Source organism: Rhinopithecus bieti, unplaced genomic scaffold (genome assembly GCF_001698545.2).
Source record: "Rhinopithecus bieti isolate Rb0 unplaced genomic scaffold, ASM169854v2 scaffold_9899, whole genome shotgun sequence".
Taxonomy (NCBI): domain Eukaryota; kingdom Metazoa; phylum Chordata; class Mammalia; order Primates; family Cercopithecidae; genus Rhinopithecus; species Rhinopithecus bieti.
In genome coordinates, this window is record NW_016806979.1 from 2621126 (window position 1) to 2640189 (window position 19064).

General features: G+C 47.6%; 1 protein-coding gene and 1 long non-coding RNA gene across 3 annotated transcripts in view; one reads left to right on the top strand and one right to left on the bottom strand.

Annotated features, from left to right (window-relative positions):
• Positions 1-19064, top strand: part of LOC108534147 (uncharacterized) — a 35368-nt gene that overhangs the window by 11191 nt on the left and 5113 nt on the right. Inside the window, exon 2 of the long non-coding RNA XR_001886896.1 lies at positions 7428-7582. This is a non-coding gene — a long non-coding RNA (uncharacterized LOC108534147). The remainder of the gene's footprint in view (positions 1-7427; positions 7583-19064) is intronic.
• The window catches only part of RNF213 (ring finger protein 213), a 147871-nt gene continuing 143041 nt past the window's right edge, over positions 14235-19064 (bottom strand). For both annotated transcript variants that reach the window (XM_017879305.1, XM_017879306.1), the window contains one exon: positions 14235-16186. In XM_017879305.1, the coding sequence (XP_017734794.1) occupies positions 16033-16186 (154 nt within the window). In that variant the 3' untranslated portion in view covers positions 14235-16032. The remainder of the gene's footprint in view (positions 16187-19064) is intronic.

Consider the following 19064-nt stretch of genomic DNA (forward strand, 5'->3'; position numbering starts at 1 on the left):
CTTTCTTTCTTTCTTTCTTTCGTCTTTTTGAGATGGAGTCTCACTCTGTCGCCCAGGCTGGAGTGCAGTGGCGCAATCTCAGCTCACTGCAAGCTCTGCCCCCTGGGTTCATGCCATTCTCCTAGGAGCCTCAGCCTCCTGAGTAGCTGGGACTACAGGTGCCCGCCACCACACCTGGCTAATTTTTTGTATTTTTAGTAGAGACAGGGTTTCACCATGTTAGCCAGGATGGTCTCGATCTCCTGACCTCGTGATCTGCCTGCCTTGGCCTCCCAAAGTGCTGGAAGCCACTGTAGCACATTACAGGCGTGAGCCACCACGCCTGGCCTAGAAACATTTCTTTAGACAACCAGTTAATGTCTCACATGTCCGTGTGAAGAGACCACCAAACAGACTTTGTGTGAGCAGCAAGGCTGTTTATTTCACCTGGGTGCAGGCAGGCTGAGTCCAAAAAGAGAGTCAGCAAAGGGTGGTGGGATTATCATTAGTTCTTGTAGGTTTTGGCATAGTCGGTGGAGTTAGGAGCAATGTTTTTGTGGGCAGGTGGAGTTAGGAGCAATGTTTTTGTGGGCAGGGGGTGGATCTCACAAAGTACATTCTCAAGGGTGGGGAGAATTACAAAGAACCTTCTTAAGGGTTGGGGAGATTACAAAGTACATTGATCAGTTAGGATGGGGCAGAAACAAATCACAAAGGTGGAATGTCATCAGTTAAGGCTTTTTTCACTTTTTTTGTGGATCCTCAGTTGCTTCAGGCCATGGATGGATAGTGCAGGTCACTGGGGATATATGATGGCCTAGCTTGGGCTCAGAGGCCTGACATTCCTGTCTTCTTCTTATATTAATAAGAAAAATAAAATAGTGGTAAAGTGTTGGGGTGGCGAAATTTTTTGGGGGTGGTATGTGTTTGGACGAACGGAGGCAAGCTGGTGCACTTCCGGGTTCTTCTTCACCAACTTTTCCCGCGCGCGCGAAAATGCAGCCGGCGCCCGGGATGGTGCAGACCAACTGGGCATGCGCCAGGTGACGTCAATCCGAAGAGACCAAGATTTACCTGGTCGCACCTGCGGAACGCCCCGACATGCCCGTGCCCCGCCTATTGCCCTCCCACTCCTAGAAAAGCCACTCCAGAGGGACGCCACGCGCGGCCTTCCTCAGTCCTCCACTCCTGTCGGGATGTCAGGACTGCGGGAACTCCGTCCGAGAGCCCCACCGGGGACTCTGTCGGCCTTCTTTGCCGGAGGCCGACAGACCTCTTCCCCACACCTTAGGTGACCAAAATAAACTTGCAGTTTTGCTCCTACACTTGCCTACTCGCTGGTTCTTTTGCGCCCGCTCTGGTGGTCTTAGAAAAACAAATCAGTATGGAGAGCTAATGGGTGATGTTTCTCAGGGCTGCTTCAGGTGGTATTAGGGGGGAGTGGGAACCTACAGTGGGAGCGATTCAACTGAAGAAAGATTTTGGGGTAAGGGGTGATATTGTGGGGTGTTAGAAGGAGCATTTGTCATATAGAATTTTTGGTGATGGCCTGGATGTGGTTTTGTATGAATTGAGAAACTAAATGAAAGACACAAGGTCCGAATAAAAGAAGGAGAAAAATAGGTATTCAAGGACTAAGAATTGGGAGGACCCGGGACGTCCAATTAGAGAGTGTCCTAGGGGTTCAGTGTTATTGTTTGCTTGGTTGGCGAGTTTTTGGGCTCTATCCTTGAGTTTTTTTATGTTGTCATATACCAGGCCAGGTTGATTTAGGTAAAACAACATTCTTCATTTAAAAATATACAAAGTCCTCCTTTTTCAGCAGTGAGTAAATCGAGGCCTCAGTGGTTCTGGAGGACAACTGCAGCTAAAGAGTCCACTTGGGCTTGGAGAACAGACAAAGTTTGTGATATATCTGTAATGCTAGCAGAGAAGTCATTCGAGAGGCTGCGGAATGTTGTGGCAGTGGTTGAGACGCCTGCTGTTCCAGTTCCAAGTGCCCATAGTGGGGGCACAAAGTCCTAGACCCACAAGTAAAAGGATTAATGGGATGACTCTTTTTTGTCATGTTGATGTCATGAGGGGGACAGGCAGTTCCCATCTGCAAACTGGGTTTTGGGGGTAAGGAAGACTACAGTACATGTGTCCGGGCAGTTGGCAGGCAGGCACATGTAGGTGGAAGAGCCACATAAAAAGAAGAGACCTTGTGCCAGGCAGAACTAGAAATGTAATGTGAAAAGGTGAGAGGGTGTACTGAAAGAGGATTCCTGCACCCCAAATCCTAGAGCTCCAGCAAGGGCAGCAGCCATTAGAGGTTGTAATGGGGATTGATGATGCAACTGCGTAGAGGGAGAGGTTTGGTTCTCATGGTGTACAAGAAAGCATATAGTGTCTACGAGTAACCTTTCACTACTATTCATGGGGCTGGGTATCAGCCAGCAAGAGGAGGGGCCAGGAGGAGATTCAGACGAGCAGGGGGAGGGTAGCCAAGGATGGAGTGAGACGCAGGGTAGGTCTCTTCGTAAACAATAGTGACGGCCAGTGTTTTTGAGTTTGTCAGTAATGATAGAGGGCTTATCAGTCACGTGAAGCTGGAATGCTCCCATCTGTTTGGTAAAGTGTGTGGCTGGGTTCTGGAGATAAAGACTAAAGGAACATTTGGACAGTGGAAGGTTACCTAAAGGGATTCCAGCAGGCTGTTGTCGGGAGATCCATAAAGGAGCGGCAACAGGGATAGTTGTTTGTGTGGTTGGGGTCCAAATATGGAGGGGGGTGGAATTGACATAAGGAGAAAGGTGCTGTAGGTAGGTGCGGAGAAGGATGGCAGCTTGTTGGTGTGAAATGTCTGGGGAGTTCTCACCAGATCTGTCTAGAAAGTAAAGAAGTTTCTCAGGCGGGTAAAGATGAGGGCTGTTAAAGGAGATTCGGAGGTGCAGGAAGACGGGAGAGGTAGCCCAGTCGGCCTGTAGAGTGGGGATGACTGTAAAAGCAGGAGGAAAGGGAAATGCATAGCCAACAATTCTTTGCTAGAGAAGGACTGGAGGCAGTGAGGAGAGTGGGCGAGATTGATAGGATGCTGGAGGTAACCACGGAGAGGTACAGGGTGGCATAAGAATGGGAATGAGAATAAGAGTGAGTATAAAAGTAAGAATAGGACTTCATCAGGGTGAAAGTTTTGGAGTGTACTTTGTCACTGAAGATCTTCTATCCACTTAAAGAGAGACTTAAGGGTGGCAGTTTGAGGTAAAACCAGGCGCCACTGAATACAAGAGCCCGAGAAACTGCTTGGCTGATTTGACTAATAAAGACCTGTCCATTATCGGATTGTATAGAGGTGGGAAGGCCAAATTGAGGAATTATGTCTGACAGAAGGGAAGAAATGACCGCGGTGGCCTTCTTAGACCCTGTGGGAAAGGCCTCTACCCATCTGAAAGTGTGTACCCAGACCAAGAGGTATTTTAGTTTCCTGACTCGGGGCATGTGAGTACAGTCAATTTGCCAGTCCTGGGCAGGGACAAATCCCCAAGCTTGATGTATGGGGAAGGGAGGGGGCCTGAACCATCCCTGAGGAGTAGTAGAATAGCAGATGGAACACTGAGAAGTGATTTCCTGGAGGACAGATTTCCACTATGGAAAGGAAATGAGAGGTTCTGAGAGATGGGCTAGTGGCTTGTAACCTACATGGAAGAGGTTATGAAATGACGACAGAATAGAACAGGCCTGTGAGGCTGGAAGGAGATATTTTCTTTGGTCGAGGAAGCATTTGCCTTGTGTGGGCTGAGATAGGTGGAAGTTTCAGCGGGGGAGTAGGTGGGAGTGGCCAGATGAGAAGGAGAAGAAGTGCCGTGAGGGATAGAAGTTGGAACACTAGCTGCTTTTTTAGCTGTCTTATCAGCATAAGCCTTGTCCTGAGCCATGGGATCTGGAGCCTTTTGATGACCTTTGCAGTGAATGACTCCAGCTTTCTTTGGAAGTAAAGCAGCCTTGAGAAGAGTTTTGTTAAAGAGGCATTAATGATGAAGGACCCTTGCATAGTGAGGAGACTTCTTTCTGCCTGTATAACAGCACGGTGGTGCAGGATATGGAAGGCATATTTAGAGTCACTATAAATATTGACACGTAGTCCCTTTGCAAGAGTGAGGGCCTGAGTTAAGGCAATGAGTTAGGCTTGCTGAGATGGTAGTGGAGGCGGCCAGAGTGGTAGCCTCAATGATCCATGTGGAAGGTACTATAGCATAGCCTGCCTTTGCTGGTGTGTGGTGATTAGGCCTGGTGGAACTGCCGTCAATAAACCAAGTATGATCAGGGTAAGGAACAAGAAAGAAGGAAATATGGGGAAATGGAGTGAATGCCAGTTAGATTAGAGAGATACAGTCATGGGGTCAGGTGTGGTAGCACGAATAATGTAGGGGCTAGCCTAAAACACTAAGGTCAAGTTGTTTGGACAGAAAGGCGACAGGGCGCGATCCCGGCTCTTGTGTAAGAATTTTGACCGCACAGCCCTGCACTTCAGCTGTGTGTAATGAAAAGGCTTGGGATGAGTTAGGGAGAGCCAGTGTGGGGCAGCTTCTAGGGCTGTTTTAAGGAACGGAAAGAGGAGTGGCAAAAGGATTTGGGATCTATGGGGTCAGCTAGGTTTGCTTTTGGGAGTTTACATAATGGTTTAGTCAGGATGGTGAAACTAGGTATCCAAAGGCGGAAGTAACTAACCATGCCTAGGAAGGAAAGGAGTTGTTGTTTTGTAGAAGGGGTTTGGGTTTGGGAGATTAACCGGACACGATCAGCAGGGAGAGCACGTGTGTTCTCATGAAGAATTATGCCGAGATAGGTAACAGATGAGGAAGAAATTTGGGCTTGGCTGAAATAATGGGGCTGTCCGTGAAGCCTTGTGGCAGTACAGCCCAGGTAATTTGCTGAGCCTGATGGGTGTCAGGGTCAGTCCAAGTGAAAGCGAAGAGAGGCTGGGATGAAGGATGTAAAGGAATAGTAACGAAAGCACGTTTAAAATCCAGAACTTCTAGAATACTGGGTTGTGGAGAGGTTGTAGAGGGAGGTATTGAGGATAGGAGAGTAGATGGGTTTGGCACCATGGGGTGGATAGGCAAGACAATTTGGTTGATAAGGTGCAGATCCTGAACTAACCTGTAAGACCTGTCTGGTTTTAGGACAGGTAAAATGGGGAATTGTAAGGAGAGTTAATAGGCTTTAAAAAGCCAAGCTGGCCGGGAGTGGTGGCTCAAGCCTGTAAACCCAGCACTTTGGGAGGCCGAGACGGGTGGATCACGAGGTCAGGAGATTGAGACCATCCTGGCTAACANCCATGGGATCTGGAGCCTTTTGATGACCTTTGCAGTGAATGACTCCAGCTTTCTTTGGAAGTAAAGCAGCCTTGAGAAGAGTTTTTGTTAAAGAGGCATTAATGATGAAGGACCCTTGCATAGTGAGGAGACTTCTTTCTGCCTGTATAACAGCACGGTGGTGCAGGATATGGAAGGCATATTTAGAGTCACTATAAATATTGACACGTAGTCCCTTTGCAAGAGTGAGGGCCTGAGTTAAGGCAATGAGTTAGGCTTGCTGAGATGGTAGTGGAGGCGGCCAGAGTGGTAGCCTCAATGATCCATGTGGAAGGTACTATAGCATAGCCTGCCTTTGCTGGTGTGTGGTGATTAGGCCTGGTGGAACTGCCGTCAATAAACCAAGTATGATCAGGGTAAGGAACAAGAAAGAAGGAAATATGGGGAAATGGAGTGAATGCCAGTTAGATTAGAGAGATACAGTCATGGGGGTCAGGTGTGGTAGCACGAATAATGTAGGGGGCTAGCCTAAAACACTAAGGTCAAGTTGTTTGGACAGAAAGGCGACAGGGCGCGATCCCGGCTCTTGTGTAAGAATTTTGACCGCACAGCCCTGCACTTCAGCTGTGTGTAATGAAAAGGCTTGGGATGAGTTAGGGAGAGCCAGTGTGGGGGCAGCTTCTAGGGCTGTTTTTAAGGAACGGAAAGAGGAGTGGCAAAAGGATTTGGGATCTATGGGGTCAGCTAGGTTTGCTTTTGGGAGTTTACATAATGGTTTAGTCAGGATGGTGAAACTAGGTATCCAAAGGCGGAAGTAACTAACCATGCCTAGGAAGGAAAGGAGTTGTTGTTTTGTAGAAGGGGTTTGGGTTTGGGAGATTAACCGGACACGATCAGCAGGGAGAGCACGTGTGTTCTCATGAAGAATTATGCCGAGATAGGTAACAGATGAGGAAGAAATTTGGGCTTGGCTGAAATAATGGGGGCTGTCCGTGAAGCCTTGTGGCAGTACAGCCCAGGTAATTTGCTGAGCCTGATGGGTGTCAGGGTCAGTCCAAGTGAAAGCGAAGAGAGGCTGGGATGAAGGATGTAAAGGAATAGTAACGAAAGCACGTTTAAAATCCAGAACTTCTAGAATACTGGGTTGTGGAGAGGTTGTAGAGGGAGGTATTGAGGATAGGAGAGTAGATGGGTTTGGCACCATGGGGTGGATAGGCAAGACAATTTGGTTGATAAGGTGCAGATCCTGAACTAACCTGTAAGACTTGTCTGGTTTTTGGACAGGTAAAATGGGGGAATTGTAAGGAGAGTTTATAGGCTTTAAAAGGCCATGCTGGCCGGGCGTGGTGGCTCAAGCCTGTAATCCCAGCACTTTGGGAGGCCGAGACGGGCGGATCACGAGGTCAGGAGATGGAGACCATCCTGGCTAACACAGTGAAACCCCGTCTCTACTAAAAAAAATACAAAAAACTAGCCAGGCAAGGTGGCGGACGCCTTGTAGTCCCAGCTACTCAGGAGGCTGAGGCAGGAGAATGGCATAAACCTGGGAGGCGGAGCTTGCAGTGAGCTGAGATCTGGCCACTGCACTCCAGCCCGGGCAACAGAGACAGACTCCGTCTCAACAAAAAAAACAAAAAGCCATGCTGTAACAGGTGAGTGATAACAGGCTTTAATCCTTTTAAAGCATGCTGTGGGATGGGATATTGGCATTGAGCGGGGGAAGGGTGATTAGGTTTTAATGGGATGGTAAGGGGTGACTGATCGGTCGCCAAGGAGGGAGTAGAGGTGTCCTATACTTGTGGTTTAAGGTGGGGAGATACAAGGGGAAGATGTGAAGGAGGCTTTGAACTGGGGCAAAAGGCAGCAATGAGGTGTGGCTGTAGCCCAGGAATAGTCAGGGAAGCAGATAATTTAGTTAAAATGTCTCGACTTAATAAGGGAGCTGGGCAGGTGGGGATAACTAAAAAGGAGTGCAGAAAAGAATGTTGTCCAAGTTGGCACTAGAGTTGGGGAGTTTTAAGAGATTTAGAAGCCTGGCCGTCAATACCCACAATAGTTATGGAGGCAAGGGAAACAGGGCTTGAAAAGAAGGTCATGTGGAGTGGGTGGCCTCCGTATTAATTAACAAGGGGATGGACTTCCCCTCCACAGTGAGAGTTACCCGAAGCTCAGAGTCCATGATGGTCCAGGAGGCTTCCGAGGCGAAGGGGCAGCGTCCGTCTTCAGCCGCTAAGCCGAGAAGATCCGGGAAGGAGTCAGTCAGAGCCTTGGGCCAGAATTCCGGGAGCTCTGGGAGTGGCTGCCAGGTGAGTTGGACAGTCCAATTTCCGGTGGGGTCCCGCACAGATGGGACATGGCTTAGGAGGAATCCTGGGCTGTGGGCATTCCTTGGCCCAGTGGACAGATTTCCAGCACTTGTAGCAAGCTCCTGGGGGAGGAGGTTCTGGAGGAATCCCTGGCAGCTGCAGTTCAGGCGTTTGGAGTTCTTGCGTGCTGGAGATGTGACTGGGGTTTGTCTCACGGCGGAGGCAAGGAACTGCAACTGAGAAATACGTTGCTACTTGGCTGCCTCTACTTTATTATTGTACACCTTCAAGGCGAGGTTAATTAAGTCCTATTGTGGGGTTTGAGGGCTGGAATCTAATGTTTGGAGATTTTTTCTAATGTCAGGAGCTGATTGGGTGATGAAATGCATATTAAGAATAAGGTGGCCTTCTGGCCCCTCTGGGTTTAGGGTGGTAAAGCGTCTAAGGGTTGCTGCTAAGCAGGCCATGAACTGGGCTGGGTTTTCATCTTTACCTTTACCTAAAGAGGTAGTTTGAGTTTGTCATAGTTAACAGCTTTGTAAGCTGCCTTTTAAAGCCCTTCAACTAGGCAGGAAACCATGTAATCTCCCCTAGCTATACCTGGGGAATCTGCCTGATAGTTCCAGTGGGGATCCTCTCGGGGAACTGCTCTAATGCCTTCCTGGAGTCTGGCTCATGAAGCGGGTGGTTATCAGCGTGAGATTGGGCTAGAGAAAAAACTCTTTCCCGTTTATCTGGGGAGAGGGTAGAAGTTAGGATGACATTTAAGTCACTCCAGGTTAAATTGTAGGACAGTTAGATATCGGATTTCCTGTATATATTTAGTGGGGTCTGATGAGAAAGAGCCTAAACGCTGGCTGATTTGGGAAAGGTCTGATAGAGAAAAAGGCACATGTACCCTGACTATGCCTTCAGCTCCAGCCACCTCTCTAAGAGGAAATTGTTGGGCAGATGGGGAAGGGCTAGTCGCAGAACAAAACTGTAAACCAGACCAGGTGTGAGGAGGGGAGGTGATAGAAGGATTATAGGGTGGGAGAGCAGAGGCTGAGGAAGAATTGAGACCTGGCTTGGCCTGGCGAGCAGCAGCCTGGGGAGAAGGGGAGAGGTCAGATGAGTCCCTAGAAAAGAAGGATTCAGAGGACTCAGAGCTTGGGGTGGAGACTGAAGGAACAGACAGAAGAGAAAGAATAAAGATTTGGGACAAGTCTCACTGGGGGCAGAGACTAGGGAGGGACCAGTGTGTAAAAGAATGCCTGGACGTCAGGCACCTCAGACCACTTGCCCATTTTTTGACAGAAATTATCCAGATCTTGTAGGATAGACAAATCGAAAGTGCCATTCTCTGGCCACTTGGAACTACTGTCGAGTTTGTATTGGGGCCAAGCGGTATTGCAGAAGAAAATAAGACGCTTAGATTTTAGGTCAGGCGAGAGTTGAAGAGGTTTTAAGTTCTTGAGAACACAGGCTAAGGGAGAAGAAGGAGGAATGGAGGATGGAAGGTTGCCCATAGTGAAGGAGGCAAGTTTAGAAAGGGTAGAGACACGGAGAAGGGAGGTGGGGAGCAGCCCTGGGCTGCAATGTGGGTGAGCAGCCAAAGCAGCGTCCCCGCAATTGACTTGCCACCAAGGGAGTGTGGGTGAATGACCAAGGCAGGCGTCCCCATGGAGGTGAGACACCAGTGCAACGTGGGTGAGTAATCAGAGAGGCCTCCCCCGCAATGATTGAACACCAAGGGAAGGCTGCCTTCCCGAGTCCGTGGCCGGCGCCGGAGTGTTGGGTCCACGGATAAAATGTGTCTCCTTTGTCTCTACAAGGAATTGAAATTAAGGGAGAGATTGAGGGGTGGCGCCAAGATTGAAAGGAGGAAGAGGTTGAGGGATAGTGAGAGAGGTTGGAGAAGAGAGTAAAAAGAGGTTGCTTATCCGATTTAAAATTGGTGAGATGTTCCTTGGGCTGGTTGGTCAGAGGACCCGAGGTTGTGGGTAGATCTCTTCATGGAGTGAGGGTGAGGACAGGGGGCTGGTCTCCCGAAGAAGTCCCACTGACCAGGGTCTTTGGCACCAAATGTCTCACGAGTCCATGTGAAGAGACCACCAAACAGGCTTTGTGTGAGCAACAAGGCTGTGTATTTCACCTGGGTGCAGGCGGGCTGAGTCCAAAAAGAGAGTCAGCAAAGGATGGTGGGATTATCACTAGTTCTTACAGGTTTTGGGATGGGCGGTGGAGTTAGGAGCAATGTTTTTGTGGGCAGGGGGTGGATCTCACAGAGTACATTCTCAAGGGTGGGGAGAATTACAAAGAACCTTCTTAAGGGTGGGGGAGAATTACAAAGTACATTGATCAGTTAGGGTGGGGCAGAAACGTATCACAAAGGTGGAATGTCATCAGTTAAGGCTATTTTCACTTCTTTTGTGGATCCTCAGTTGCTTCAGGCCATCTGGATGGATAGTGCAGGTCACTGGGGATGTGATGGCTTAGCTTGGGCTCAGAGGCCTGACAGTTAATTTATTTCAGGACAAGAATTTACCATGTAATACTCTTTTTACATAAATTCTGATCCCCCTTTTTTTTCCTTTTTTTTTCCCGAAGATGATAACCATTCTTTTCCAAAGCTAACTTCTTTTACGTCTGTGAACTAGACTGTCTAAGGCCACAAGATTAGAAGTTACTATAATACATGTTACACTGTTCACTTTTAGCAAACTTTACTTTTGTTGAAAACCTTGTAAGTTTGAGATTTTAATTATCCTTTGCTATTAATAAGACTTTGTTTTATCCAAATTAACTTAGAATTGGTATAGATGGCTTTTTTTTTTCCCTTCAATTACCTGGGATGGAACCATCAGTCGTCCTGTCCTGAAGGGAGTTCCTCCTAGGTCTGGTTGGACCTTTGTTATGGGTAATAAGATTTAGATCCCCTGTTAGGGAAACTGCTGAGGTTAAGGGAATTTTCAGTGGATTAACTGTTAAATCATCCTTTTTTTCCCCCCCTAACAGAATAGCCCCATACTTTAAGATTTCTGACTTAGTAAGGTACTTTTTTCCTGTTTTGATTTAGGGTAGTTCTGAACTGAACTAGTGAGGTATGCTCACAATGAAGTTTCCTCTAAAAGTTATTTTTCCACTTTTTTGTTAGCAAAGCAGTTGCCGCTGCAGATTGAATGCATTTGGGCCATCCGCGGGTTACTGGGTTAAGGATTTTTGATAGGAAGGCTACAGGTTATCAGTGGCCTCAGTGCTTTCGGGATACGCCCTTGTTTACACTGACAACAAAGTGGTATTGGAGTGTTATAGGGTTACAGCGAATACCTTCGATTATCAATTACAGGTTTTACATTTACCTTGGCTTTTAAAGGAATAGGGTACACTGTATTTTCTTAACTACTTGTCTGTCTCTATTCTTTTTCTCTTCGACTTTGTCTCTCTCTGACTTTCCTTTTGCCTCTGTCTCTTCCTCTCTGTCTCTGTCTCCTTGTCTCCCTCTGTCTCTCTGTCTCTTCCTCTCTCTCTTTGCCTCTTTTCCTCTCTCTCTCCTCTCTCTGTCTGCTCATCTTTCCTTGCCTCTGCCAGCTGCTTATGCTGCTGTTCTCTCATCCTCTGTGGGAGGGGTCTAAAACCAGCTGTAACCAAGTGTCTATGTACAGGAACTGGTCTGGGTGCCCTGGCTTATAGGTTACCTTGTGTTGTACCTTTGAAACAAGGGACCTGTCCAGGCTTCCTTCTGATGGCCAACCCACCTGTAATGCTGGCCAGTCTGTCTTACACAAAGTTTTAAGTTTTCCTGGTGTCATAGTACTCCATAGTCTCCCTTAAATCCTTTCTTGAAAATTTGCAACATAGTTCCTAGTGGGGTGGGCTTACTTTGTGCCTCACCCATGTCTCCTCAAGACAAAACACCATACTCACACCAGAAAACAAAGAACAGGTAAAAAGGGCACACACACACTTTTACAGTTTATGCCAAACCAGAATCAAAACCAAAATCAGAGTGTCAAGAAATCGAAGCTAGGTCAAAACCAAAACCAAAGTATCAAGCAATCCAAGTCAAGTCAAAAACAAAAACCAAAGTGCCGGTACAGGCACACCATGGGTGATCAGGCCACACTTCACTCAAATGGAGTAGGCAAGTTCCCAAGACCAGTCCTGTCCAGCAGTTCAAACCAAGTCAAAACCAAAACCAAAGTGCCGATAAAGGCACACCATGGGTGATCAGGCCACGCTTCCACTCAAATGGAGTAGGCAAGTTCCAAAGACCAGTCTTACCAAGTTTTAGATGTCTAGACTCCAAGTGCCCGTTCCTTCCTGGTGTTCAGCCACTGTGTTGATCCTCCATGGGGGCCTGCCACACACTGCTCTGGCGAGGTGTCCCACCAGGGCAAATGCCTACCCGGGAGTGCTCTCAGGATCCGCGTCGCTCGAGCTGGTCGGAGTCCCCCACAGGGATGTTCCACAGGGCAGGCTTAAGCCGCCTAAGGAGCTGCCTCGACCATGCGCCAATCACCTCGCTTCTCCGTCAGGGAACCAAGAAATGTAGCAGGACAAACTGGAGACAAAACTCCTCAGACACCGAGTTAAAGAAGGAAGGACTTTATTCAGCCGGGGGCTTCGGCAAGACTTACGTCTCCAACAACTGAGCTCCCCGAGTGAGCAATTCCTGTCCCTCTTAAGGGCTCACAACTCTAAGGGGGTCCACATGAGAGGGTCGCGATCGATTGAGCAAGCAGGGGGTACGTGACTGGGGGCTGCATGCACCAGTAATCAGAACAGAACAGGACAGGGATTCTCACAGTGCTTTTCTATACAATGTCTGTCGTCTGTAGAGAACATAACCAGTTAGGTCAGGGGTCGATCTTTACCAGGCCCAGGGTGCCACGCCGGGCTGTCTGCCTGTGGATTTCATTTCTGCCTTTTAGTTTTTACTTCTTTCTTTGGAGGCAGAAATTGGGCATAAGACAATATGAGGGGTGGTCTCTTCCCTTAGTTAGGACCCTTTTAGTAAGTTTAGGTGTGAGGGGAAGTGCAGTAGGGCTGAAGGTGTTTTTTATGGGCTGTGGAGCACCTGAGCAGGGGCAGCCTGGTGGAGCACTTGCTGGACCCAGGGCCCCTCCTCCAACCTCTCCAGCTTCCCCCTGCTTCGGCCCCAGGTTGCCTTCCCACACACCCTCACCTCCTCAAAAGGGCTGTCCTGCGGAGAGGGTGATTAGGTGTGACTTTTGACCAAAGTTGCTCTCTTGGGGAAAATGCACTTTCCTGGTGCTTGTTTTTCCAGCTGGAAACAGGATTCATAATCTAATGGTTCAACTTAATGAATGAACGTGATGGGATGAGAATAATGCAGAATACAATATAAATGCTAATCAGGGCTTGTATTGTTATTCAGCTCAAGGCTCAGGTTTTCTGTGGCCACCTCCTCAGTTATGTAACCTTATTACACTTCACACTTTATGTATCAAATCAGAGGTGTTTTCCTTAAGCACACTAGTGGGTGTGGGCATGGCTAGACTTGGGTGGCTTTACCTGCCTGGCCCTGAGCTGACATTTTCTTCCCAATGTTTATCACTGGAAGTTTGTTTCTAATTTGGAATTGCCTGAATAGATAGGAATAACTGAAATAGCTGATACCCGTCTCAGCTGACACACGACAAAGTCTTATAACTATTAATGAAAGGTAAATAATTTGCACACACAATAATGTCCTTATGTTATTTTATTTTATTCTTTTTTTGAGACAGGGTCTCACTCTGTCACTCAGGTTGGAGTGCAGTGGTGCGATCATAGCTCACTGCAGCCTCAAACTCCCAGGCTCAAGCAATCCTCACACCTCAGCCTCTCAAGTAGCTGGGATTACAGGTGTGCACACTCTACTAATATTTTCACAGTCAGGTCTTGAAGAGGATATAATCAGTTGTGAAGATTTTTAGGTAAATCACCACCAAGGTAGGGCTAAAAGCAGAAAGAACTCTGCAGCAGGGAACTGTCCAGGGAAGCAGGTATAAGCAGGAGTGAGGATGAATAAAGGGTTGGGAGGGGGAAGGTCAGGGTTGGTGATGAGGCATCCATGGTGGAAACAGAAACTGCAGGGTGAGGTGAGGCTGGCGCAGGGCAGACAAAGCGAGTGTTCCCGTGCAGGCCAGCATGCCTCTTCTTCTCGCCTGGAAGAGCCTTTCCTTTTTGGAAGAGAAAATGCAATTTTCCCCCTAAAGGGGCATTTTTAGCACTCAAACGTAAGTGGGCTCCTGGAAGACTTACTGTTTCTCTCTCACCCCACAAGTGGGCTCATGGGTGAAGTTAGTTAGCTCCTACCTGTACTCCTGTTAGCTGCAGCCCCGCTGTTGCCAGTGAAGTCATTTTAGGCAGGGCACGGGGGACTCCTCTCTGAGGCTGAGCTATAAGCATTTCAGTCCCAGACCGGCTGCAGGGAGTGGCGCTCAACTCCATTGTGGAGTCGCCGGGCTGCTCTCATTTTGTCCAGAGGAAAAGTTTACCATCTCACATTCGACGGCAGAGCATGTTTTCTGTCTGAACAGTCTGAACATACTTCTTCATGGGTGCTTCTAAAGGACATTTCCACAAACAACAGAAACGATTCCCAAAAGCCTAGTTGATGTCTATGTGCCATAAATAGAAGCTCTGCCCCCAGAGAGGAGGGTTCTTTAGCAGCAAAACTCTGGTTTATTAAGACAGGTATGACAAGTAAAATAAAATTCACTTTGTTTTGCCTCTGCTAGGCCAGTATATTTCTGTACAAACAAGATAATGCAAGATATGACAGTTAAGGCTTTGAAGCACAGCATACAAAATGAAACAGTTTAAAACCCTTCATAAAAATGGGAAAAATTCCCAGGCCAAAGGAAAAAAAAAAGCCTTAACAGAAAGAGGCTGACAATGGACTCCCCGCTGCTGAGGTGTGGCCAGTGAGTCTGGGTGTGAGCTGCCGCCTCACGGCCAGCCCTGAGGTATCAAAGGAGCTCCGAGTGCAAGTTGAAGACTTCAGCAGGCCAACCTCCGGCCCCTACACCCACTCACAGGCAGTCGGAATGCAGATCTTGGTGGCAAGTGGCTCTGCACAGTCCAGAATGATAAAACAATCACGGATGACTAAATGCCAGGGACTGTGTAAGTCAGTTCCTGCCTGCAGTCTGGGTCACTCTGCCCCTCATCAGACACTGTGGCGGCACCATCACAGTGAGGAGAACGGAGCACAGCTCCTTCCGTGCCTCCTGCCAGCGCTGCTCAAGGTGTGCATGGCTGAGTCCTGGACAAGCATCTTGAATTTCTGTAGCTGTCACTCCTTGGGCCCAGTTTCAAGTTAAGCCGTTAACTCGTTTAGAATATGAATATTAAGGATTCTGCCTCTAACTTATCAACAGCTGGGCTGAGCTGTCTAGGAAGAGAAATTGTCCAGAGGTCCTAAGGATCAAAGCAGATTTTGGAAAGAAAAAAGGCAACACTGCAGTGAGAAAAGCAGCACAAGATCCGGGCCCGGGGACTCTTTTCCCTCTTTTGGAAACGTAGCTGATTTTGTATGCGCTGAGTCTTAGTTTTTATGCCTTGGCTGAGAACCACAGAAAGGACTTACATATTCATACAAGCGAGAGCACACTGAGACTGCATGTTTATTTGGCATAATGCTACAAAAAACTCCCCAAAGAACTGCCAGAACCAGGCCTGTGACCAAGTTTACAGTCATCTAGTTTTCTCTTATAATTTCAAAATATTAGATCAGAAGAATCTTTGGCGATTAATCCACTCACCATTTTATGCATGAGGAAACCAAGGCCCTGATGGTGTCACCCTGGTCCAAGTCCAGTGCTTTTCACAATGAGGCTTTTGGCTCTGACCCTCTGAAATTGGTCTGTGACTCATTGGGAGGGCGTGGGTCAGATCTGGTTAGTTTGATCTTAAGGCACTCACAAAATGCCCTGATTTTTCTTGTCTTTGTGAGAAGACAAAAAACAGTCTGGCAGTTTTTCACATCATCTTGGAAACCCAGAAATATATATACAATACTCAGAATTTAAGGGAATGGAAGAAAGAAGAAAATGAGATTCTCTTCTGTGAGTACAGAGTTAGAAAAAAAAAAGCGGGGGTGGGCAGTGCCAGAGGCAAGCGGGCACAGATCATTACTGCGAGTGTGGCTGAGCTACTTGTCTCCTGGAATGTAAACAATATTGGTTTATTTCCAATTTCATCTAATCTTCATTGTCATCTCCCAGTGAACAGTACTCATATGATGAGAAAGTTTCAGAACATGTACACACATGGTCCAGAAACAGCTCGGCCTTCAAAAAGCTGTCAGCTCATGTAGCACGCCTTGGTCTTGAATTCGGTACGATGCTGACAGCTTTCCTTCTGAATGCAAAAGCACCAGTCTGTGATGAAGTCCACACCGCAGGAGAGGAGAGGAGCCTTCTCTCCCAGGTCATCCAAAGACAGCTGAGGAAATAATTCTATCTCATCTGTCGATCCCGTTTCAGCACAGCAGCTGTTTTCCACACTGAGACACAGCTGGCGAGCAGTATCTTTTCTGGGAACTGAGATTCCATTTCCGGAAGAATTTCGTTTTCTTTAGTTTCCATGTAACTTACCAGAGTGTCTCTCAGGCTGAAAAACGAAAGAATAGGAGAGCATTTAAAACAGTCTCCTCAGCACAGTGGCTCACGTATTGTAAGCCCAGCACTGTGGGAGGCTGAGGTGGGTGGATCACTGGAGCTCAGGAGTTCAAGACCAGCCTGGGCAACATGGCGAAACCCTGTCTCTAGCAAAAATACAAAAATTAGCTGGGCACATGGTGGTGTATGCCTACAGTCCCAGCTACTCAGGAGGCTGAGGTGGGAGGATCACTTGAGCCCAGGAGGTAGAGGCTGCAGCGAGCCGAGATTACACGACTGCACTCCGGCCTGGGCCACAGTGCGATCCTATCTCAAAAAAAAAAATAAAAAGTCTCCCATATAACATAAGGGGACCAGTCAGTCCCCTCATGTCACTTTTTCCTTTTGTCATCAGCAGAACCAAAATGCTTATTAAGAATTAAAATTCTAGGTTGGGCGCAGTGGCTCACGCCTGTAATCCTAACACTTCGGCAGGTGGATCACTTGAAGTCAGGAGTTCAAGACCAGCCTAGCCAACATGGAGAAACTAAAAATACAAAAATTAGCCAGGCATGGTGGCGGGTGCCTGTAATCCCAGCTACTTGGGAGGCTGAGGCAGGAGAATCGCTTGAACCCGGGAGGTGGTGGTTGCAGTGAGCTGAGATTGCACCACTGCACTCCAGCCTGGGCAACAGAGCGCGACTCCGTCTCAAAAACAACAACAACAACAACAACAACAAAACCAGAAATCCTGAGAAGCAGTTTAAGGTCAATCACCTGAGTTCCTGAACTGGGACTGGCATCCTGGGTTCAAGGCTCTGGTGCCTGACTGCTGCTTCCCACATGCCGTACAAAACACGACAGAAGCCCACAGAGCAAGCCCTGTGCCGGCCTCTTCCTGTGGCTTTAGGCCTCTAGCAAGGTGATGTTTATCTACAGCGTTGCTAAACAAGGCCTCACCATTCAAAAAATCTTGTATTATGTGTTTCACATTAACAAAAGATGGGAAGTTCTCTAGGAAAGGGATCTTTTTTATGTACATGAAAAGCACAGGCTAGTAAAGACTTGTTGAATAAGTTCAAAGAACATAAATGTATATAGGTATATGCCACATAGCATAATGGAGGAAAATAGCAAATAGGAAACATATTGGTGAGGAAGACTGGCGTTTGATGATCTAGTCAGGAAAACGTCAAGTTAAATCCTTACTTCACACCTAAACTGGTGAACAAGTGTGTGAAAGCACAAAAAGAGGACAGGCCGGGTGCGGTGGCTCACACCTATAATCCCAGCACTTTGGGAGGCCGAGGCGGGCAGATCACTTGAGGTCAGGAGTTCGAGACCAGCCTAGTCAACATGGTGAAACCCGTCTCTACTAAAAATACAATGAAATTAGCTGGGCAGGCACATGCCTGTAGTCCCAGCTACTCGGGAGGCTGAGGCAGGAGAATCGCTTGAACCCAGGAGGCAGAGGGTGCAGTGAGCTGAGATCATACCATTGCATTCTAGCCTGGGTGACACAGCAAGATTCCGTCTCAAAAAAAAGAAAATGAGAGGCTAGTTTATAATCCGGAGATAAGGAAGATCCTAGTAAGTGTTTTCGTATAGAGACCCTTTATAGAGGAAAATTGTGTGAGATTTGATTTCATAAAATGAAAGGCTGAGACAGAGCACTGTGGCACACGGCATAGAAGATGAACCCCTGTTTTATGCAGACAGCTCTTACAACCATTATGGAGACAAAGCGCAAAAGAAAAATAAAAATACTAAGAGGTAATTTAGGCTGGGTGTGGTGGCCAAAGCTGGTGGATCACTTGAGGTCAGGAGTTCGAGACCAGCCTGGCCAACATGGAGAAAGCCCGTCTCTATACTAAAATACAAAAAATTAGCTGGGCGTGGTGGTTGGCACTTGTAATCCCAGCTACTAGGGAGGCTGAGGCAGAAGAATCGATTGAATCGAAAAGGCAGAGGTCGCAGTGAGCTGAGATTGTGCCGTTGCACTCCAGCCTGGGTGAGGGTGAGACACTGTCTCAAAAAATGAAAAATAAATAAAGGCAATTCAGAGGATGATATACAAACAAATGGGTGATGAATATAAAAAACGTGTTCAGCCTCACGGTAAATGGGGAAATACAGGTGAAAATGAGATAGCATTTTGGCCATTAGATTGGCAACATTGTAAAACATGGATAATATCCAATGTTGAGTATTCTCATACACTCTTTATACATTGGTATAGCCTTTTCTATTCTGTTTTTTTTGAGACGAAGTCTCCCTCTGTTGCCCAGGCTGGATTGTGGAGTACAGTGGTGCGATCTCGGCTCACTGCAATCTCCACCTCCCAGGTTAAAGCAATTCTCCTGCCTCAGCCTCCTGAGTAGGTGGGACTACAGGGGTGTGCCACCACGCCCTGCTAATTTTTGTGTTTTCACCGTGTTGGCCAGGCTGGTGTTGAACTCCTGACCTCAGGTGATCCACCCACCTCAGCCTCCCAAAGTGCTGGGATCGCAGGGTAAGCCTCCACACCTGGCATAGTATCAGATTTAAAACGTACCTCTCTTTGACATAGTCTACTTGTGAAAATTAGAATATACGACTTTTAGGCTGAGTGTGGTGGCTCACTCATGCCTTTTCATTCTAGCACTTCGAGAGGCCGAGGCAGGCAGATCACTTGAGGCCAGGAGTTCGAGACCAGCCTGGTCAACATAGTGAAACTCTGTCTCTACTAAAAATATAAAAATTAGCCAGGCATGTTAGTACACATGTGTAGTCCCAGCTACTTAGGAGGCTGAGGCACGAAAATCGCTTGAACCCAGGAGGCGGAGGTTGCAGTGAGCCAAGGTTGCAGTGAGTTGAGATTGCTCCACCACACTCCAGCCTGGGTAACAGAG